The 23,348-nt window shown below is 38.3% G+C and overlaps 1 protein-coding gene across 2 annotated transcripts in view; it reads right to left on the bottom strand.

Annotated features, from left to right (window-relative positions):
• The window catches only part of TENT2 (terminal nucleotidyltransferase 2), a 36,570-nt gene extending 19,738 nt beyond the window's left edge, over positions 1–16,832 (bottom strand). Inside the window, exons 1-9 of one of the 2 annotated variants that reach the window (XM_061475842.1) lie at positions 16,648–16,832; positions 15,019–15,210; positions 14,284–14,400; positions 11,674–11,923; positions 10,576–10,690; positions 10,368–10,459; positions 9,531–9,597; positions 6,953–7,022; positions 1,690–1,766 (exon numbers count right to left, since the gene is read on the bottom strand). In XM_061475842.1, the coding sequence (XP_061331826.1) occupies positions 1,690–1,766; positions 6,953–7,022; positions 9,531–9,597; positions 10,368–10,459; positions 10,576–10,690; positions 11,674–11,923; positions 14,284–14,400; positions 15,019–15,173 (943 nt within the window). In that variant the 5' untranslated portion in view covers positions 15,174–15,210; positions 16,648–16,832. Of the gene's footprint in view, positions 1–1,689; positions 1,767–6,952; positions 7,023–9,530; positions 9,598–10,367; positions 10,460–10,575; positions 10,691–11,673; positions 11,924–14,283; positions 14,401–15,018; positions 15,403–16,647 lie in introns of those variants that run through there. The other variant, XM_061475841.1, reaches the window with a different exon arrangement.
• Between the last annotated feature and the right edge of the window lie 6,516 nt (positions 16,833–23,348).

The raw sequence follows: 23,348 nt of genomic DNA, 5'->3' as shown, positions 1-23,348 counted from the left end.
AAGAACTCTCCCGGCTGGAGGACACAGAGCTCATTCTTAAGTTTTCCTCAAAATCTATAAAAGTAGTAACCCCTGCATACAAACATTAATTTTAAATTTGCCTTGGCTTCAATGGCTTTTATGTAGATGAGACGTTAGATGCAAGAAGTCATCAAATCAAGATATATGCTTTCATGAGGAAAGACATAAATACAGCCATATATCAGGAATGATCTTCCAAACTTCTGAGGAATATCGACAGCCTTTTAATTAAAGTAGCAGTCTGTTGCAGGGAGATGTCACTCACCATCCTAGAGTATATTTAATTTATTATTAAACAGGTCCAGCTCCCACAGTTTCTCCTCACAAGAGAGAGATGCTCCAACCCCTGATCATCCCTGTGGCCCTCCGCTGGACCCCCTCAAGTAGCTTCTTGTCTTTCTTGTGCTGAGGAGCCCAGAACTGGACACAGTTGAATTGAGTTGCAGACATGCCTCCTTAGGCAGAAAATCGGTAATACAACAGCACAGACCTCAGTTTCTAGCTCCACTTAATCTACCTGCATTATCTGTGGATAAAATTAACTAAGTTACTAATTATATATAAAATATAAATTAATAAATTTGTAAAAAAAATTATTGGCCTCATAAAAGTGGACAGCAATGCAGAACAGAAAAAAAGGTGGGACACGAGGACCCCTCCACTACTCTTTTCACAGCTGGAAAGTTTTCTGTCCTACAGTGATTTGCTGGGAGGAATAAGGGACATTTCCGTAACTTTTTTAAGCCTGGGAGGAAATCCTTTTCCAGGCATATGCCTTCCTGAATATATGAAAAAAATCACAGTTAACCAACTGATCCAGGACAAGTTGCAGACTCTCCTAGTAATGTGAATACAAAACACTGAAACTACTCTGACTGAAATATTAGTAAAAAGTTAACTAGTAAAGGTAACTTTTCCTAATCACATCCTACCCTAAATAGAAGTATGCAAGAGCTGAAGAAGGTGGTAAAGGAATAAGGAGTACCTGGGAACCGCAGGTGTCCAGGATAGGCTACAGTTAAACTAACTGATAAATAGGAGGATTATTATGTCTCTGGTGCTAACGAACCAATTAAACTGGTATGAGCATCTACTGGGTGTGCTTCAAAGGCTGCCAGAAGTGATTGTTGGAAGAAGTAAAGGACCCTCAGAGACCACCACCACAATTCTGTTCGCATGCGGGGAACTTTCTGGAAAATTATGTAATCCATACATAGCCTCATGAATATGTATGTATGCCCAGTGGCTATAAAAGGACGGCTTGTGTGGCAACTGGGAGACACACATTAGAAGGAGCTATCCCCCATGTCTCCCGGTGCCGCAATAAAGAATACCTGCTTGTCAGCTTGAAAACTTTGTTGGCAAGTTTGTTCCTGGAGTTTTCTCCGAATCAATTAGCACCCTTGTAGTATAAATGCGGACCTTAATATGAAGCATCTTTGTTATCTTCTGAATATAATATTCAATTAAAAACATATATTGGTTTTCTCTATTTATTTAGAATGAGCAACATGAATGTATCTTGAAACTATCTGATGCAACCAATTAGGTAATGTTATATATATAGTAACCTAATATATCCAACTGAGCTTTAATAGTCTATTAATACCAAAATGTAATTTCAAAAAGCAGAATTTATAGAAACAAGAAAATACATTAAAAACTTACTGTATGCATAGGTTCTCAAAAGGAATGTATTTCTTATTCCCACAACACTGTTCACATTCAAGTCAAACTCCACACAGCTGTTGGGAAGGAGAAAACAAAAAGAATCAGATATCATGGTATTAAATTTCAGAGTATTTATTACCTGCTTCGTGATAGAGGTGGAAAAATATAACTTTGTGATGGTACTCTAAAAACTGTCTTCAGAGTTTCGATGCTGCGATTTCTACTCTAAATTTTTTTATAGTACTTGAATCACAGAATCATAGAATAGTTAGGGTTGGAAAAGACCGTAAGATCATCTAGTTCCAACCCCCCTGGAACCCCCCCACCTCACACTAAACCATGCCACCCAAGGCTTCGTCCAACCTGGCCTTGAACACCGCCAGAGATGGAGCATTCACAACTTTCCTGGGCAACTCATTCCAGTGCCTAACCACCCTAACAAGAAAGAATTTCCTCCTTATATCCAATCTAAACTTCCCCTGTTTAAGTTTTAATCCATTACCCCTTGTCCTGTCACTACAGCCCCTAGTGAAGAGCCTCCCCAGCATCCCTATAGGCCCCCTTCAGACACTGGAAGGCTGCGATGAAGTCTCCACACAGCCTTCTCTTCTCCAGGCTGAACAGCCCCAGCTTTCTCAGCCTGTCTTCATACGGGAGGTTCTCCAGTCCCCTGATCATCCTCGTGGCCCTTCTCTGGACTTGTTTCAACAGTTCCATGTCCTTTTTATGTTGAGGACACCAGAACTGTACACAGTACTCCAAGTGAGTGAATTCCATTGTTAGAAAAAAAAATATACTTGTTGGTTTACAAAAAGAATACACACAGATCCAAATTTAGACCTTAGGATAACTAAATATGGAAAAATTTTGATTTTTAACAAATCTTCCTCCAAACTAGACTTGCACTACATGATTTACTACGGACAACTTTCGAAGCCAGGAAGGATTCTGAGGTGTTAGTTTAGAAAAACATGCTGATGAACTGTGATAGAGAACTGGAAGAGGTCAAACAGTAAGAGTCTCTTTTTTTGCAATGATTTTCAGAGATAACCAGTAAGTACTTTAAAACTAGAAATGTCTATTAGTAAACACTGCATGTTTTGTGATAAAACAATTTTCATTAACTGTTTCATGCTGTTAGCAGCAAGTAAGAAAGAGGAAAACAAGCACTCCCTGCTTTATTTATATCACAATAAGTTTGAATTTCATACCACATCTAGAGCTTAATGACTCACAATACTAAAAAAACAGATATTAAATTCATAGTCAGTAAGCTACAGCAACACCGTATCTCCCAATAAGAGTAGCCTATTATTGACAAAAAAGTAGCTATTTGCAATGTACAGCTATTTCCATTTTATTCATCCAAGCCTCATTCACATAGTATCTTCTTGCTTGAATACTCCTTTAAATTGTTTTGAATTATTGTACTGAGTTTATTAAACTGGATAAAATATTAATGTGATGCCCATGAAAGTTTTTTTATACCATTAAATCTAGTAAATTGTTCTTTGCATCAAAAATACTACATAATTTTAAACATGAATTAATATCAAGCATGACTTTTAGATTTAAGAGCACAGTACATAATAGAATAGGAAATAAACAACCTAGAGCTACTGTTTGACATTTGTAAAAACAACCATAAACACCAGTAATAATATTAGTTGTATGTGCAAATATAATAAAGAAAAATGTTAGGCTGCATGTGTAATTCCAATTAACCCAAATTAACAAGATTACTATTTACTAGATACTGATTAAGCAAGTTCCATTGCAGTTATTTTGTAATTTAATATGCACATTTAATAGATATTACAATTATGGCAGGTGAAGATTTTGTACTGTTGGGACTCAAGTTCTACTAAAAGCACTACAGGAGAGAAAAAAAAATGTTAACTGCACATCGAATGTGGTAGAAGCAGTTTTTGCATCCTCTGTAGTACAGAAATCTTGTTAATTAATCAAAGGCTTGTCTGGCAGCAGAATCTGCATTCAAGATATAGTCTTTAGGTACAATGGATCTTCCTTATGCTACAGCGCTAGAAAAAACCCTTTAAGATGAGAAAGGAAAACAAACACAAACTGAATGCTTTCTCATTCACTAAATCAAGTGGGAAATGGCAATTTACTGGAATATATGGGCCATTGGCAACACATTAGATCCAGATGCAGAGACACCACCCATTGAATTCTACCATATTCTCCCAGCAGACAAGCATCAAATCTGGCTTTTACAGGGAGCTTGTCATGTTTAGTTTCTGGTTTTGGCTAAAACAAGCTTAGGGTACAGAATATCCAACCCATTTTCAAAACCTATGTGAAGAATGGAATAAGCATGCATGTATATAAGTCCATGAAAGACAAAGGCTGGTAAGAAATTAAGAGATTGAAAATTGCATAAAAAGACAAAACACAGGTGAGCCAGCAGGTTAAGTAATATAAAGATAACTGGAAAGAGGTGTAGGGGGGAAACCAACCAAACCAAACCAACCCATACACCCCACCCCCCAAAAAAGACAACCCACTCCAAACCAACAGTCCCTTCCACCCAAAAAAACCTCAAAACACTACAACTCAACCCAAAGTCATGTCATTTCCCACTGCTCCCCTCTTCCAGAAAAAAAATGGAGGAAACCAGATGGTGAATAGTACTGTGGTTTTTTTCCTTCTGAAAAAATATAATGGGCAATTTCTAGTTTAAGCAGATTATACATTGATTTAGTAGGAAATAAAGAATTCTTTAAATCCTGTCTGTAAGGTATATGAATATCATGACTGTTACCAGCTGGATTTTTGTTGGTGGGTTGGTTTTTTTTGTGGTTTTTTTTTGTTGTTGTTTTTTTGTTGTTGTGTTTTTCTTTTTTGTTTGGTTTGGGTTTTTTTGTTTTTGTTTTTTTTTTGCAAGTGGTGATAGTATGGACTACAAATGCAGAAACAGATTGATGGGGTTGGGAAGTACCTCTGAGATCATGCAGCCCAACCTCCATGCCAAGGCAGGGCCACCTAAAGCAGGTTACACAGGAACACGTCCAGGTGGGTTTTGAATGTCTCCAGAGAGGGAGACTCCACAACCTCCCTGGGCAGCCTGTTCCAGTGCTCTGTCACTCTCAATGTAAAGAAGTTCTTCCTTGTGTTGATGTGAAACTTCTTGTGGTTTGGTTTATGGCCATTGCTCCTCCTCCTGTCCGTGGGCACCACTGAAGAGGTTGGCACCATCCTCCTGACACCCACCTTTGAGTATCTATATGCATTAATGAGATCCCCTCTCAGTCTCCTCTCAGCTAAACAGGCCCAGCTCCTGCAGTCTCTCCTCATAAGAGAGATGCTCCAGAGGCCTGATCATCCCTGTGGCCCTTCACTGGACTCTCCAGTGGTTCCTTGTCTGTCTTGTGCTGAGGAGCCCAGTTTCCCAGTATTGATCCCTGAGGAACACCATTGACTACAGGCCTTCAACCGGATTCTGTTCTGCTGATCACAACCCTCTGAACTCTGCCATTCAGCCAGCTCTCAATCCACCCCACTGTTCATTCATCTAACTGCATTTCCTAAGCTTACCTATGAGGATGTTATGGGAGACAGTGTCAAAAGCCTTGCTGAAGTCAAGGCAGATAATATCCACTGCTCTCCCCTCGTCAACTACCTTTCCATGTCATCATAGAAGTCTTAGATTGGCCAAGCAAGATTTCCCCTTGGTGAACCCCTGCTGACTACTCCTGATGACTTTTTTCTTTTTTTCTTCTGCATGCTTGATGATGACCTCCAGAGCAGCCTGTTCCATCACCTTTCCAGGGATGGACATGAAACTGACTAGCTGGTAGCTGCAGTAACCACTTCCATACTTAAGGCTTCTTTTTAAAGTTTATTCTGCAATTTAAAATTGCTACAAAATTGCTACTTATTCAGTATTTGTATCAGGAATTTACTACTTCATGTGCACTTTATATAGCATATATAGCTGTATAACCCAAACTTTGGCTTGACAAGTTCAGCAGTTTCAGAAAGTGTGGGAGAAACAACATTTGCATTATTAAATGAGAAAGAAGATAAAAATTATTCAAACTTTTAAAAGGTAAGAAAGTATACAGAAGTAAATATGGAAACAGATGTAACTGAAAGTATAAAGAAAAATTCTGACAAGTGTTACATAATCTCAGATGCAAGAAAAGCTTAAACGGATGATATTTATTAGTTTGAATTGTGAACATGATACTTTCAGTTTTATCACCCCAGGGCTTGTGTCCTGATAAAGGTGTATCGTCTTAAAGCATATTGTGATATGCTTTTATAAAGAGAGATCAGAACAGTGGTCTTATTTGTTTTTTAAAGACAGACGGGGCTGCAAAATTTCAGAAGCATACAGACAGGATGAGACAGATACAAGAGAGTTCTTCAAAGTCCGACTTACAATGAATAGCCAAACTATGTTATTACATGAAGGTGATACATGTAAGCCTTATAAAATCAAAGCCCATAAATATAGGGAGATTTAAACATTACTCAGACGTCCAACCAACTTCAGTGCTTTGCACAACTTTTTTCCTCTGTCAGATACTTTATCACATACAGTAAGAAAGAAAATTGTTCTCTGTCCTAGTACATCCCTCTTGATTACTCATTTTCATGTTTTTGTAATGAAGATACAATGAACACAGTAATATACAACACATCCACTTCTCTCAATTCCTTCCACCTCCTAAAAAAAAATGACATACTGAATAGAACATGCAATGCTACTTTGTTGAATGCAGAATACCTCCCTAGAAGACAGCAGAATATACTATTTTAGAATATACTATTCTAAATAATAAACAATTTTTTTAATCAAGAAGAAAATCACAAGAAACTACAGTTTACTGTTGTGTGTAAACACTGTGAATTAGTCCTAAAGTCGCTCAATAGTTATGTTTACAAAGCAGCACAATTACCTTTCACAACAGTTCTCTTCCCACCATTGTTTTGTCATAAACTATTTGTCAGCTGGAGTCCACTGTGTACAAATAACCCACAGAAGTGTGATATACTGCTACTAACTCACATCACAAACTTAACAGCATCTTAACCATGAGAGGTGTTTCACGCGACCAAAGAAATCAGCTGACTGCACACTAAGTGTACAAATTTGCAATATAACAACTATAGGACAACACAGATAGATAAACAAACCATGACTTCAGTGGTACTGCTCACGTGGACAGCACACATACAGAGTACTTCACCACATCAGAATCTAAAAAATTGTTTTGAACAGAATACTTGCCTGACTTTATCCCTGAACCTCACTATTGGCACTTTTGCCCGAATCAGCTGAGGTCTCTCAATGTAGGTTGCTGAAAGGGAGAAAAATATGCAATTAAGTTTCAAGTAAGATGCCGATCTTAAAAAAAAATCCTAAAGTGGAGTCATACTGACTGATTTCTAGCAAATAGTAGCTTATTAAATTTAGAAAAAATATTCTCAGAAGGGTTGTGCTAAACTAAGTAAGCTTTAGCAACTGCAGCAAAAATACAATCTAGGAAAATGTGTGTGGAAAAATGTCTAATATTTAGAGAAAAACATAAGTGGAAGATTTTTCTGTGGGAATCATATTCAAGAAATTTGAACATAAGGAATGCAGCTCTACAGTGCTTTCACTGAGCAGTACTTGTAACAGAAGTCCTGAAGAGTTGCAATTCAGGTTCAAAAAGAAGGGAGCCAGAGACTTAACACCCAGCACTACCTTACAGCAATGGGCACATGATCAGCCACATAATTTAATTGTGCTTAGTTTGCTTACAGTTGAAATATATATTTTACTGATAATTAATGCAGCTTTCTTCACTATGCATTGATTATGCTTAAAACTTCCTTTTAAAAACTGTTTATCTGACTTATAAAGTACGTACCAAGAAATACATACCTTATTGAATTGTAACACTTTCCAAATATAAGCTTTGTCTGCCTTTTGCTTTAACGGTGATAGGACACGCAATAGACATATAATCACAGGACTGCCTCTCAGGTGATTATCTACACATTATTGACACATAGACTTAATGCTAGACCATCCAAACCCGAACATACTAAGGTGTGACAGAGTCATACAGTTCCACCAAATACACCTTTGCACTAAGCTCCCTGAAACTGTTCTGTCAGTCGTTATCACCCGCAAATTTCCCTATTCTTAACGATATCTCAGGGTATATTTAGTAGTCCCCATGATCCTGAATAAGAAATGCAGCCAAGAAAGTAATGGAAAAGACAAAGAAAAGCAGAGCCTGTAGGTCACATATTAATTTGGGCAAAAGGCATGAACCTCAGCACAGTCGAGATACAGTTTGTAAATGAACTAAATCCAAATGGAAAGACCCATATGGCAAAGCCTTTCATTTTTGAATAAGGTGAACATTTTCAGATAACATCTATAAGCTCTGTCCACAGAGCACCTATACACAAACACACTGACAGATGGCTAGATGTAAGAATTCATGCCCATGTTAAGATCATAAAGAGATGATCCAAGAGGTTCTGGATCTACATACCCACAACTAGGACAGTCTGACAAGAGCAGTAGTATCAGCAGTGTTTTGCCCTGCCTTACTTTCCAAAGAACATTTTGATTAAATGAAGCTGACCAAAGCCACTTGCAAGAAGCAGATAATTATCAAAAAAAAACATCAAAAAAAAGCATTAGAAATGAGCAATGGCACAAACGAAAATCCTTCAGGGATCACACACATAAACATGTCTTTCCAATACTCATATTCCCCAGCAAACAAACTTGATTTTGTCTAAAGCGCTGTCGCAGAATACAGCCTCTTGGAAAACAAGTAAGCTTATGTAGATGCTCTCTTTCTGATTACTGAAAACACAACAATTTTATCACTGTACTTCTCAGAAAGCACCAGAATGACTTGTATCCTGGGCTAAATCAAACTAAGTTCTGGACTTCCTAATGTAAACATCAATATACAATAGTAATAAGCCATTAAGTATCAGCTACCCATTCTATAATGGATCTGTCAAGTCTCTCCAAGTAAGCTGCTGAGATCCAGGTACACACATTTGCCACTAAAGAAATTCTGAAGTCTGCATTTAAACTTATTGTTTGTCCTTTCCTTTTACCATTGCAGGACAGTTCAGAACAGCAATATAAGGAGTGGCATTAAAGAACATACCGCAAGTCTGGAAGTAAGGGGAGGGCAGTCACTTATATCAATAAATGACAGGGTCTTTTCTAATTCCACAAGGATGGTACAAAAGCTGATCTGAAGTTAATGGTACTCACATTTAAGTCAGGAACTGCCCAAAACAAGAACTTACAAGAATTATAAATTGACCTGTTTTGCCTATATGCACTGGTACTGTCAACATTTAGTATTTTCTTCACTAGGCAGCTATGTTAATTATTTCACTGGTATCAAGGTTCCCTATCCCCCACCCTCCTCAATTCTACACAGTCTGCTCTGAGTGACATTTTAAAAATTCTTAAGAGCATTTTTCCCAGGAAAGCATTGCAATCTAAAGAAGCAGAAGGACTTCACTGACAGAGGTGTCCCTAACAGAAATCTACTTCTCTGCTCATGCCCTCCCATCCCACCAGGGTCCACAATTCAGTCATTTTAGATGCCATCCATTCTTGAAGTCCACTAGTCTGCAAGGCAAATGTTACGTTTTTTTGATTACTATCCATCAGCACCAAGATAGGTGGCATTACTAAACATTTATAGCTTTTCTCCAAACAATACTGTGATTAGAAGCTAGATAAGATTCAATTACATACTTAGTTACAACTGTGCATCAATATCTCTTTCAGAATTGCCAGTAATCTTACCACCTCACTGTAGCCAGGAACTTACAAAGGCTAGTACTGAAGAGGTTTTGGACTAAGCTGAGTATGTTTCTTGCTTCAGTCTTCTGATTTACCTGGAATATGGTATTAAAATTACAGTATCTCTCATTTAAATGTTCCAAGTAATCACACTTTGCTTTTCAAATAAAATTAATTCTCAGAGTAAGACATAAGCATGTATACCAAAACATTCCACAGTCTACATATACCTTTAGTGTGGTAAACACCGCAGAGAACAATTTGTATTTGATATGCAAAGCTACTATGAGACATTCACAAATCAAAGAATTTTATGAAAACATAGCCCCACTTACACAAAAAAGTCCTCTCCTTCCTTTGCAATGCTACTTCCATTCTTTCAAAATTATGCTTTCTTTAGATTTTTTATTACATCTTTTCCTCAACATAAACTCAACTCAAACATTTCCACTCAAAAATACTTCAGATTTTTTGTATATCAAACTCGTACTTACACCTGCTCACTAAAATGAATCTAAACAATGAACAAAAAATACTTACAAGTTTTTCCTGCATCTAAAATGAGGCAGCATTCTCTAAATTCTCTTCATGATTCTAGGCAACTTACTTCCCTGTTTTGCTGTGTGTTTTCCACATACAGAGCAAGGTAATGCTTATTTTTTAAATGTTTTGTTGGCCTAAAGGGTTTATAGGGTTAAACTCATATCTGCAACATTATTTGTCCCACAGTTCATAGGTATTATAAATGCAAAGATATGTTATATAATGAAAAGGATATGAGCATTTGTTTCACATTTTAGAATCCAGCCTTATAAAAGCACAGACATTTTAAAAAGATACTTTATTTATGTTTTATATTACTTACTGGTTCTTCTTTAACCACCAGGCACAAATCACCATCACTGCTACGAGTGCCAAACCCATTCAGGGAGGACCCAACCAAAAAGAGTCTGCTGTCTGTAATAGAGGAATCACAGAATAAAAACTGATGTGACGCATCATAGTTCAAGAAGAAGGAAGAACCACAAGCCTAAAGAACATTCAAATTGATAGTAAACAAATTCAAAACATACGTGGAAAAAGTCGCTGAATTTCTCTCTGGAGTTGTGTTCTGCAGACCTCTTTTTTGTGCAAATCACAAGTCTGTTGTTGACATGCTTGAAATAACTCCAAAACCTGCTGACTTAACTAGATATACATATTCAAAAAGTAAAGATACAGAAAAATGAACATCCTTTCCTGAAAGAGATGCAATTACATGAAATACAGAAGACTGTATTTTGCATGACCTATTACATTGTCTAGAGTTAAACTGCACTGGAATTCATATTGAACAACTCCGCAAAAGAAAATCCTGCAAAGTTTTTAAATTTCTTCAATCTGTTATGTCTACCCACAGAAAAATATTTTCTGCATTATTAACATCTGCAGCCTTTCAAGGAATAAGCAGTATCTCCTGACTTTAACATCAACAGTTTGCCTACCAGCAACAAGAAGAAAAATAAGTATTAAAACTGATTAAAGTTAGCTTTTTTTTTTTTATCCCACAGAAACTAATGAAGATGTGGTAGAAGTCAGATCTTTGGTGGAAGGAGATATTAGTTGTTTCTCTTTCATGACACTTATATGCTGTAATCAACAGGCATTTTATACTAAAAAAATCTGTCATGTTGGTGCAGCAGAAGTATGAAGACTGATGAGCCATGTTTTGGGTTTTTTAACTAAAAAAGAACAAAAAAAAAATCAGAGTAGCAACTCCACCGTCCACCTAAATAAGACAATCTCTTTCCTATTACAGCATAGCTAAAACAGTGACTTTTATCTCCTGATGAGAGGCACAAAACATCTTTACAGGCCCAATATCCTATGTACTCAAAACAAGCTTCTCTGACATTACTAGGGTGGCCCTTTTTCATCAGTATTCTAACTACCCTCAGTCAGGTGACAAATAGAACTTTCCTCCAATTTCTACTTCTTGGAGCAGACATACAGGTTTCCTGACATTAGTATTGAAACTAAATCTCCTACCCCCAAAATGTGCTCCAAACCCAAGCACACAGGAAGGCTACATAGTACCATAGTGGCAGCCACGTTTACTGATATTCCTCATTGATATCGAACCCTGCCTACTCAGAAGGCAGATGTAAGGCACAGACATACAAAGATACTACCTTATCTTTGGCCACAGGGAGAGTGGTTTGTGTAGGTTCTGGAAACAAAGTATATCGAACCAGAGGTACAGATCCAGTTAAATCTGGGACGTGATGTGCATGAAAGAGTGGAGATTGAAATGATCCTGGAAAAGAGTATCTACGTTCTTCTGGTAAAAGCATTGCTTGGTTAATTCCAGCTGTTTCAGAATTATGTGAATGCAGTCGGTGCCGCTTGACATTATATGGGACACTTTGTTCACTTAGTCTCCTAAAAAGCAAACAAACAAAAATGAAATGCAAACCAAACAAAATACCCCCCAGCAAAAACACAAAAGGGGGAGATAGTAATTCCTCTAGTTTGCAAACTCCAAGTTATGATTAAAAGACAGTTGCTACAAACTAAAAACACCACGCCTTAATTACACGACTATTAAAAGCAAGTATTCTGCAGAACAAAAGGCATGTTCATCCTAGACATTAGATGAAATAAATGTGGTATGGGAAGAAAGAACACACAACTGCAAAAGTTGGTCATACCATTTCACTGACAACATTTTTTTTTTTTGGTCAAAGATATGCACAGACTACATAAAGGTACTTTTGTTTTAAATCAATTCAACTGCAGTGAGAAGTTTTTTGAGTTCTGAATACCCAGTGATGAATAAAATAAATTCAGTAGCGGGGAGGGAAGGAATAGAAACATCGCAATAGCCATTCAAAATGTAGCATTTGTCTGTTTCTTAGACTGTACAGACAAGTTAACTGTATAATCTGGGCAAAAAAGAAAGTTATTTGACAAATCAAATTAATGATTGTATTAAGCTACACAGTCATAAACATCATGTCTCATTTCCAGAGAGTAGTCTGTATCTCCTTATTAAGTAATATCTCACAGAATTCAAATACACTTGAAAAGATATATTTAAAGTGATCTTACAGACAACCCCTTGGCATCTGAACTCTTCATTAAGAATTTGTACAGAAAGCTGGCCAGTGTTGAATACTATGGCACATCCACAGTAAGAATAAGCGAGGACATTCATGATCAGGGGACTGGAGCACCTCACATATGAAGACAGGCTGAGGAAGTTGGGGCTGTTCAGCCTGGAGAAGAGAAGGCTGCGTGAAGACCTCATAGCAGCCTTTCAGTATCTGAAGGGGGCCTGTAGGGATGCTGGGGAGGGACTCTTCACTAGGGACTGTAGTGACAGGACAAGGGGTAACGGGTTAGAACTTCAACAGGGGAAGTTTAGATTGGATATAAGGAAGAAATTATTTCCTGTTAGGGTGGTAAGACACTGGAATGGGTTGCCCACAGAAGTTGTGAATGCTCCATCTCTGGCGGTGTTCAAGGCCAGGCTGGACAGAGCCATGGGTGACATGGTTTAGCGTGAGGTTTCCCTGCCCATGGCAGGGGGGTTGGAACTAGATGATCTTACAGTCCTTTCCAACCCTAACTATTCTACATTTTGTTTATACACCAAATATCACAAAGTTAACCTGTACGTGGGTACTCACCCATTTTTCTAATTAAAAAATCATGAAATCAAATATTCATATATATCAATGAATTAAGTGTGAATAAAATTATGGTCATTTCTTGTAGTTACAAAAGCCAGCATCAAAGCAGTTTGGGGACCTGGAAAGATAGCATGCAACTGTTTTCATCAATTTAACTGAAAAGACCTCAAGTCATCATTTCAGTTTTCAAGTCTAAGAGAATTTCAGATAACGATACCTACCCACAATCTTAAAAGAACTCATAATGTAACACTAAATCAAGACATAACAATGTTTCAACCTATTTTGACTGAGAAGAACTTGCATGAACTCATGTTCACCAAAAATATCTTAAGAGTCCACTCAAGATCTAAGGATTTGCTAATTGACTGCAAATCTCCTAACACAGCATAACTTTCCACAAGCCAAACTGGTCAAGAGGAAATCCCTACAAACACGTATCAGCTACTGTGTCTGAACTGATAAGAAACTTTCCATTTTTCTAGAATGTTAAAAGTAAAACTGTACATTCATCTGAAATTCCTCTATTGTAACTAAAGTAACAAAGGAAGATACGTAAATTCAAGTAAGTTCAGTTTTTTTAAAAGTAGAAAAAATATGACTCCATAAAATTCTTCTTTTTAAAAGGAACTTACATATGACTTGAATTTAGGACTTGGTATTTGGGGGAAAAAAAAAAGGCAACACAATTCAGACAATCAGGAGAAACATCTAGTGTATCTAGTGTCCAGAAAAACATCACAATTTCCACAAAATATTGAAGGTGCACTCTTACTCCTAACCTGACAAATTAACAGGAAGACAACACTCAATTTGCTAACACATACAGACTACTGTCTACTATAGTATTAAAATAAAACACAGAAATCACAATTCTGTAAGGCTACAGCTGCCAGGAAAGAAAAACAATACATACTAAGGCATTTAATATCAAAATTCTCAAAAGCAGGTACGTGATTGCTTTGAAGGGCTATGACATGACCCACCAAAAAAAAATTCAATATTGCAATTTCTAACAACATGCAAGTTGCACGAGAAATTCTTAAGAGATGAGCTTCACCAAGGGCACATTACAACTGGAGCTAATTGTACACACAAAGAACTTACTTTCTTCCTCGGAATGACATGGGGGCATCAGACACATGTACTGGACTGCCACTTACATAAGCCACTGGCTGCAGTGTAGCATCTCGAGTAGTTGCAAGGTTATCACTCAAAACAGCCCTGAAAATATTACAGTCAGTAACAATTATTCATATAACTAAGGTGCTTTTTATGGGTTGGTACTTTTTCTTAAGCAAATGTTAAACTCAGCAAGTCCTGGGTTTTGTTGTTGTTTTTTTTTCTCTTCGACGCAGTACATCTGTCTTTTCTATTCAAACAAAGAGATACTTCAGCATATATATTTCATTTAAAAAAAATTGAAGGTAATTCTTCACAGCACAAGTGTAAGAAGGGGTTAGCAAACAAATTAACTTAAGGTACTGTTAAATTTAAGACCTTAAAGAAGACTATGGTGACTTCAAGTCTAGCCCTTTCTCACCTCCTCCATGTTTCCCCCAGTAAACAAATACAACTGAAGATGTCTAAAACTAAAGCGTGGATTATTAACTCTAATCAATGCAATGGCATTTCATGCATTATGCGCAATGGAAGAGAGCATTAAAACTTGCAAGTCATCAACAGAAATTACATAGCTCTATTTTACACGACACCTTCCTATATTTTAAAGTTGAATGCAGATAAATGCTAAAGCCAGTGAAAAACATGTTTCATAAACAGAAATATTTCTTTCAAAAGACAGTCTGAAGCCAATACCTATCAAAACTTTACTGTACTTACACTGCATTCTGCAAATTAAACTGAGTCTCAATAAGATGCTGCTGAGAGACAAGAGTGGGTAGCACATTCACAGGAATCTTACTGAAGAAATTACTCCGTTGTTGATGTTTTGGAGGGAAGGGTGGACAACCCAAGCTGGAGTGATTTGGGAACATGCTCCTTTCTACTTGAAGTGCATATGTATCTTTTTACCTACACTTAAAGGAGGGGAAAAAAAAAATAAATTAGCCAACAAGAAATACTAGTTACCTTCTAAACACTTAGTTTAAAAATCCAAATAATCTAGGATATATATTCAGAGATTGCTGAAAAGAATTGTGATTGTAGGCTAGTTTTATTTCCTTTCTGGACATGACACTAAATAAAAATACTACATGCTGTTATGTTTTACAATTAGTACGCACTTTATGTTTAAAGGTGAATTATTATTTGCTCCCCTCCATTTTAATTTTAGAAAAATTACATGATACAAAACATAGGAGTTTTCATCTCAAGGAAACGTAACATATTGCAGTGGTATATGTTTCTTGCTTCAAACATTCCATAACGAGATTCACAATACATGGGAATAAACACTGGGCTACACCATAAGAACATGAATATGCTTAAATAAGCACCTATGCTTATTTAAGAATATGCTTTAACTCTTAAATAAGAGTCCTGCAAAGAAGATGTGTCACTGACAAGCAGTTGTACATGACTGATCTCAATACTCTGCATATGAATTAGAGCCATACAGGGATTCAAATACAAGATAAGTTTTTTCACAAAACTTTTAACTGTAAATGTTAGAAGTCATAAGAACAACAGCAGTATTTCCCTGATTATTATATTAAAAACTTTTTATCAATCCAATGCTACAGCAATACAATTGGAAAAAGCACTGGCAGGTCCATGCCCCGGCATGGAAATCCTATCATCACACAGTAGTCTAAGTCTGGAATAAAATTATTACTTTTACAGTCTCTCGATCACCAAAATAAGTATATATACATATATATAAATATAAAAAATGTATTAGCAGTTACATTAATAGGCATTCTCATACACTGAAATAAAAAGTTATTTTATTATCAGTTATTATTTTGTTAACAGCTACTTTAAAGTCCTAACTTTATTGTAGTAAGGCCCCACCATTACCACAGCCCTGAAGTCTTCTTTCACCTACCAATATGGAGTGGTGCCAGATTTTAACCTCCTCAGATAGCTGTTCACTGTCACTGCAGACAGCATTACAATGGGACACTGGCAGATAAATACCAAGGTGTTTATTTGCTCAGGTTTTACCTCATTCCCAGACTACTAAAGACCTAGTACTACCTACATGGACACTACTGTACTAGCCCCAGAAAAACCTGTCAAGACTAATGCTCTCAGTTTTGGTTGGGTTTCATTGTTTGGTTTTCTTGGGTTTTGCTTTGTTTTGTTTTTTTTTGTTTTTTTTTGTTTGGTTGGGTGGTTTTTTTTTTTTGCGGGGGAGGGGGGGGGAAGCAGGAGAAAGGGGAGCAGGGAAGTATTATGTATTAATAAAGTTACTTGGGGGATGTTTACTTCCACTTCTACTGAAAAATAGAAACCGAACTGCATGACATTTCTACTAGAGAGACAATGTAACAAATATCAACACACCTCATTGACCTCTAGGCTGCCCTGGTACTCTCAGCATCACACACATAAGCGGCTCATGGAGGTTGTTAATCAGTAACACAACCGCGCACCAGAATTCAAGATTGAGTTACAAAAATAACACGTTCGTTTTAGTCTTTGGAGCTGCAAACATCAGACAGGAGGAGTTACTTTCCCAAACCGAAACCAAAACAGTGTAGTAACGCTGCGGTCCCACAGTAGCGTGCCGGCATTTACCACGCCCCTCGGCAGAGGTTACCTGGGCAGAACCTCCCAGGCGCCCCACAAAGTTCCATAAACCTTACAATTCAGGCACACCCGTCGCAGGGGGGGCCGTTTCCAAAAAAACGCAGACTCTTGAAGGAAGCACACAAGTGAACGCCGGTACACTTCCGTGCAGTCAAGCCCAAGCGTGCTCGCCGCTCCCACAGGGGCAGGAGCCCCGCCAGCCCCCCAGCCTTAGCGCCCGATGGCTCCGGTCTCCGCGGGAGTCGTCCGCAGCCACCCTCCAACCCTCGAGTTCCAGCCCCCGACACCTCTCCCCACAACAACAGGGCACCCCCGCGCAGCACCGGAAGACTTACGTCGTGGTACGGCGAAGGTAAGCGACACCGAAAACACCCTCCACAGCGGCGCCAGACGGAAGCGGGCGGAGACAACTGCGACTGCGCGCTACCCTCTGACCCGGATATGCCGCCTCCGTCAGGAAGTGCCCTCTCCGCTCTGCTCCATGCCGCTCCACACCGCCGCTGTCCACGCTCGCCTCCCCCTGGCGGCACGGCGGAGCACCGGCAGCGCATGCAAATGCTGCTGGTGGCCGCGGCCTGCCGTTGTGCTGGGGCGCGGGGCTGTGAGGCGGGGCAGCAGCCGCCCCGGTCCTGCGCAGCTGTGCCAGGCTGCGGAGACACCGACTGGCTCTTGAGAGGGAGCGGCTTCTTCGTCGCGTCCCCGTGAGGGCGGAACCGAAAGCCCGGGCTCACGGCGTGTGTGTTCTCTGTCCCAGCTGTCATGGCTCGGAAATGGCTTCTCTGCGCAAGCTCTGGCGGCTTCACCGTGCTCAGGTTACAGTGCCCCGCTGACCACCCGCTCTGGCTACGGCCAACGGTGTGGGTGTTTTGCTTTGTAAAGTGCCTGTCCGCTTGTACTGAGCTACTCTTCAGACGTGTGTCAGAAAGCTAATACTGAGTAAACAGTGTAAGTATGATAAAAGATAAAATTTGAATATTATAAAAGATAATTTGAATAGAAGAATGGCCGCCAGAGATTGTAGGTGTTCTGGGATAAACTCTCAGTTGTGAATGAGCTAAAATGCTTGCACCTGGATAGATCCAGAATTCAGAAGATACAAGCCAAATCAGGATTTAATTCCCCTCTCTGGAGAATGACAATTCCCATAAGTGAACTCTTGGCATTGAGCAGGTGCTGAAATAATGAGTCTGTGCACGTACTGACACACTGCTGAAGCTTCCCTCTTTGAGAGGGAGGGTGTAAACTGGGTCACGCTCACCTCAGATCTTGACTTGAGGGCTTGCTGAGCGCAGGCCAAGTCATCATGCTTAAGGCCCTGGCCATCCATAGATAGACTTAATTGATCAGAAAGAGACAAAGCACAGGGGCCCATGAAGAGCAGGGCTGCAGATGGACTGGTGAGGAAAGGTTTGGGTTGCAAAAAAAATCCTTCTCTCAGAACTTTCTCATCTTGGCCATGGCTTGGGATGCTTGTACAAGGGTCAGCCCATGGCTATGGTTAGCATTATATTCAAGAGATAAACCCTGGTGGCATATATGGAGTGAAGCTGCAAAGGTAGTGCTGAAGGTATGTTTAGCTACAAACAAGTTTTTCTTAATAGTTCTTTATCTTGGCGTTTTTTATTGTTATTTTAGTTTTGTTGTTGTTTTGTTTTTTTTATTTGAGGTACCAGCACATAGCTTGGTTTAAGGGTAGCGTTTGAGCTCAGAGAGAGAAAGCCTAGGGGTCTAGGTGGACTGGGACTGTAGAGAAACTGTCAAAGGAAGGTTTGGGCTGCAGAAAATGGGTTCTGGGCAATTTTAGGATTAGAAGAGAGAGAGCTCCTAGGGAACTGTCTGTGAAGGGGCTGCCTCGGGTCAGTTTGGTCTGCATAAGAATTACCCTGGAAAACTTCAGTGAGGACCTTTTTTGGGTTTACTTGGGGTTACAGTCCCCAGTTAACTTGGGGTTACAGCACATTTAAGGTGAGGAAAGGATGGTTGCTAGGGGTCTAACTGATTGGGGCTGTTGAGGGAAGGTCTGGGCTGCAGAAGGAGATCGCTGGGGATTTTTTGATCTGTGGCATATTTGGGGCTGTCTGGTGTAAAAGCTCCATGGACTTCTAGCATTAAGGTTCAAAGAGACAAAGCCTAGGGATCTAGGTGAAAAGGGGCTGCAGACAGGCTGCCAATCCTGTTATTTCCTGAGACATTTTTCATCTGTGCCACAGTTGGAGTTCTCTGGGCTTAAGGGCTACATGGCCACTTCAGGGGTTAGTGGTAGAAGAGACGAAGCTGAATGGTCCTGTTGTAGTCAGACTGCAGAAAGGCTACCAAAGGCAAGTTTGTGCATAACAAAGAATTCTCCCAAGAACTTTTCCATCTTGGCTGTGATCTGTGGTCAGTGCACAGCTATGATTAGCGCTAGGGTAACGGATATGATTTACAAATGTTTAAAAGTCCACTGTGAGTTGCTTGTGGGGTATTGATAGTGAATTTAAATGAGAAGTACTGGGATGAAGGAAGAGTTCTTCCCTGTGAAGAAATTCAATCCCAAGAGAGTTTGCATAGAGGATGAATAGGCCTTTAGTTTCATGAGAATCCTACCAGTGCCCAGTTATGGACTTCAGTTTTCATCTGGAACTCAGCTGAGTTTCTGCTCAAGGCAGAAATTTGTGTCTTACCTGTTAAAAGCCACTGATGCAACTCCTGGTAGCTGGAGTTCTCAGTTTGGCCCATTCACATGGTGTTCTCCATACCATTTGTCACTTTTCTTGCCATAATCTACCCATTAACCAATAATATGTAATTCTTTGAGGTTTCTCACATTTACCATGGGTCTACAATAAATGCAACCTAATACAGTTGATACACCTGGTAGCAGGCAGTGTTTATAGCAGTGTATTAAGCATCAATATTTTTTTATACAATGAAAAAAAAAAAATTAGCAATGTGTTTACCTGATTAAAGTAACTTGTGTTGCTGTGTTCTAACTTGTATCCTTTTCCTCCATTCCTTGGCACAAGGCACCCTGATATTTTGTTTCTGCTTTAACCTACAGCTAAATCTAATTGTGGGGGTTTTTGGGAGACTGTTCACTCTTAAGGACTTATTCTCCATGTTTTACCTGCAACCACTTGTCAAAATAGCTGCGTATGTCAGCAAGGCACCTGAAATAACCTGACACATTACAAATCCATGACAGCCTTCTGAGACAAATCTCTGTGCTTTGATGTGCTGAGAGCTGTTCTGTTTTGGTTGGGTTTTGGTGTTTTTTTTTCCCAGTATGTGCCTTCTTACTTCCTGACCCTGACTGTGATCTTGCAAAGTTAACAGGTTAGATTCTCTTCTGTCAGGAAAGACTTGCAAAGCCTTACTTATGGTTTTAGTCATGAAAGCAAAGAATCAGACTACTGGTCAAAAGATACTCAGCAAGTGTATAGCATGGAATTTGAGACCTAGCACTAGATATTCCACCAGATTATCCCCTGCCCTCCCCCCCCCCCCCCCAAAAAAAAAAACAAACCCACCCCAACCTATGTTTAGGACTGGTATTGTGTTTCTGCCTCCAAAGAGAAATACTGGTTTAGAATAAAAATTGTGTATTTATTGTAACAAAACAATTGGTAAAACTAATTTATTGGGGCAGCAACAAAGGAACCAAATGATCAATGAAAGAAATTTATGATCTGTAATATAAACAGAGGCTGAATTCAGCCTCTATAAACAGTATTTCATTCTGACAGATAGAAAAGAGTGTGACTTTCATGAGGTCTCTGAGAAACCAGCTGCAATCTCTCTCATAGGATGGAAACAATCATGCAACATGGAAGTTCTTGTTCAGTGCTATTTGCAATTTTATGGAAATTTTCAGAATTGAAGTTCTCAAGGTACAGTTGCTGTCTGCAAGTAAATAGTGCTGGAAATTTTGGTCAAAGCAGGTCAATGTTCAATAGTTGAAGGAGGAAAAATGAAGGAAAACTCCAGTGCCTGTGTGGAAACATTCATCTAATCTTAAAAAAAAGCCTGCAGGTTTTTTCTCTGTCTCTTGGCACCACAGAAGGCCTCTGGGAACAGTGATAGGTATATGTTTAGAATGTGCTTTGCCATAGCAAACAGACTTATAAAAGAGCATTTGATACTGCTGCTTTTAAAAATGTTACCTGATTAAGAGTCATTAAACACATGGACTCACAGATTCATCCTTTTTCTACTGGGAAATAACTGAACTCACTTGAAACAGTTTCACAACCAGCTGCAATATATGGTCATTTATGCTGTTATTAGTCTCCAGCACCAGGTCTTAAATAATGAAATTCTGTCAGTACAGTGCTTCATTTTAAGTATGCCATTTTCTTATTTTATACTGAGACCAAACATGGCAATTATATTAAGAAATGTAACTGCAGTGAAATAAATGGAGTTATAACAGGTATTAATATGGTGCAGAATCCACAGTGAAGACTGCAGCTTTTTAATCATGATGCCTATTTGACATGCTTTGCAGCTTGTTTAGAAATAAGGATATTCTGGGATTGAAGCCAAACCAGAGACTTAGGTCTAAAATAAATTCTATGTACCAGGCAAAAAGCAGCTTTTCTCAGGAAAACAATACAATATTTCAATAATAATACAAAGAACTTAAATTAGATGTACATTAAGAAACAATATTAAAAAGGCACAAATTAATTGCTGAAAGTTGGCAGGTGTCGCTGTAAATATCCCCTGCATTAAAAGCAAGATTAAGAAGTCTAGCAAGTAAATATGATGGAAAAATTAATAATTTTCTTAATTAAACAAATGCAGTATTTTTGTGGCATCCTAATTCTGATGTTCCACATTCAGCCGGGTTCAGTGATGTTCATGTATGCCTTTACAAGCTTGCTTTAGAGCTTTTTAAGGGAGCGACTAGTTGGTATATTTATTAAGTACAATATGTTAATTTTATATATGTACACATATGAGAAACTACATAATTTATGAAATGTAATTAGTGCATCATAGGCATTGATATGAAAATGTTAAGTAACTATGCAAACATATATGTTGTATCTATGAAATTCTGACTTAAAATTATAAAATACAGATTTTGTAAATCCACTGTGCTGATTTATAGCAAAAAATATGTTTACAGTTATCTTTATTTAGGATGATCTAAACCCTTGTCTACATATGAATGATCGGTCCATCTTTCTTCAGATGGGTTGTTTTTACTGTGCAATTTTGGATTACTGAAAATACACTATTTGCTTTTGATGAGAATTAAGGCTGTTGTGATAAATGGGCACTGACTAGGTTAATATTTGCTAGTAATTTCATTACTTCAGTCCTTTTGGTTTTGTAAATTTCGTAATTAAACTCCTTTAAATACAACTTTTTTTTAAAAGAAGGTCTGAGTTCTGGGTCTTACTACGTTTTACTACTTTCTCTTTTGTGTGAATAAAGAAAACTTCTAAAATAAATATAAGGGTCATGAATTTTGTTTGAAAACAGTGGATGATGTCAGTTAATTCTGCACAAGTTTACAAAACTGGTTTTGTTTTAATCCATTGGGAGGATATTCAAGTTCCCCGAGTCCTAAACAAGTCAGTAAAGTTTTTTAAGGGTTTGCCTGATATCTCCGCTCCTGAGCATTAAGTGTTTAATAGTGGCATTGCTGGCAAAGATGTGTGCCTGTCAACTAAGAAATTCCTTAATCTTATCTCCCTGGAGCAGATTATTTAAGATATTACTATTGTGGGTATTACAAGTCTCCTTACACAAAAGCTATTGTAAAGTTTGACAAATTTCAAAGGCATTTAGCAGAACAAGGACCATTTTCATGTACCATAAAAACTTTGAAATAAAATATACTACTGTTTAAGAGATTTTACTCAAGAAATCAGAACATTTTTGTTAACAAGTTTAAAGATGACCTTAAACTTCAAAATATGTGTAAAAGTGTTTTCTTCAGGGTTTTCTACAAATCCTTACAATAGGAATAACTGAAGACAGTTTTTACTCAGCATTTAAGTAAAGCAGCCTAAGAAGAATGGAAACACAAAACATGTGCTTTGGCTTTGAAAACTCAAGTCCCGCCCTCTCAAGGTGCTAGCATTTATGTTACAAGTAAGCTACAAAAGTGACTTTCATTTTAAAATGCATTTTTAGTTACCAAAGTCTAATCAAAAGTTGCAGGTTTGAGACTGGAACAATTATGTCTAATGCAGCAGTAGTCCCAGCATTGCTTTTCCTCACAACCATCATTTTTCCAAGTACACTTGGTTCTTAAATGAGTTGTAATTTGAATAAATATTTTTTTCCTGTTTTACATTTGCAGATATATTCCTCTTGCCTTGAGTTTTAATGTGGCATTTTCCAGGCCATATAGTTTTTCAGCCACTGTAGCAGATGAAACAGGGTTCTAAAGAGAACTTGCTAGGATCTTATCTGTGAAGAGGCTACCACATATCCATAATTCATCACACCGGCTTGAG

This window comes from Pezoporus flaviventris, unplaced genomic scaffold, assembly GCF_033815535.1.
Source record: "Pezoporus flaviventris isolate CSIRO_AGI_PZ_B2104156 unplaced genomic scaffold, CSIRO_AGI_Pfla_v1 ptg000090l, whole genome shotgun sequence".
NCBI lineage: Eukaryota > Metazoa > Chordata > Aves > Psittaciformes > Psittacidae > Pezoporus > Pezoporus flaviventris.
Note: the sequence above shows the minus strand (reverse complement) of the source record. Positions and strands in the feature narration are given on the sequence as shown.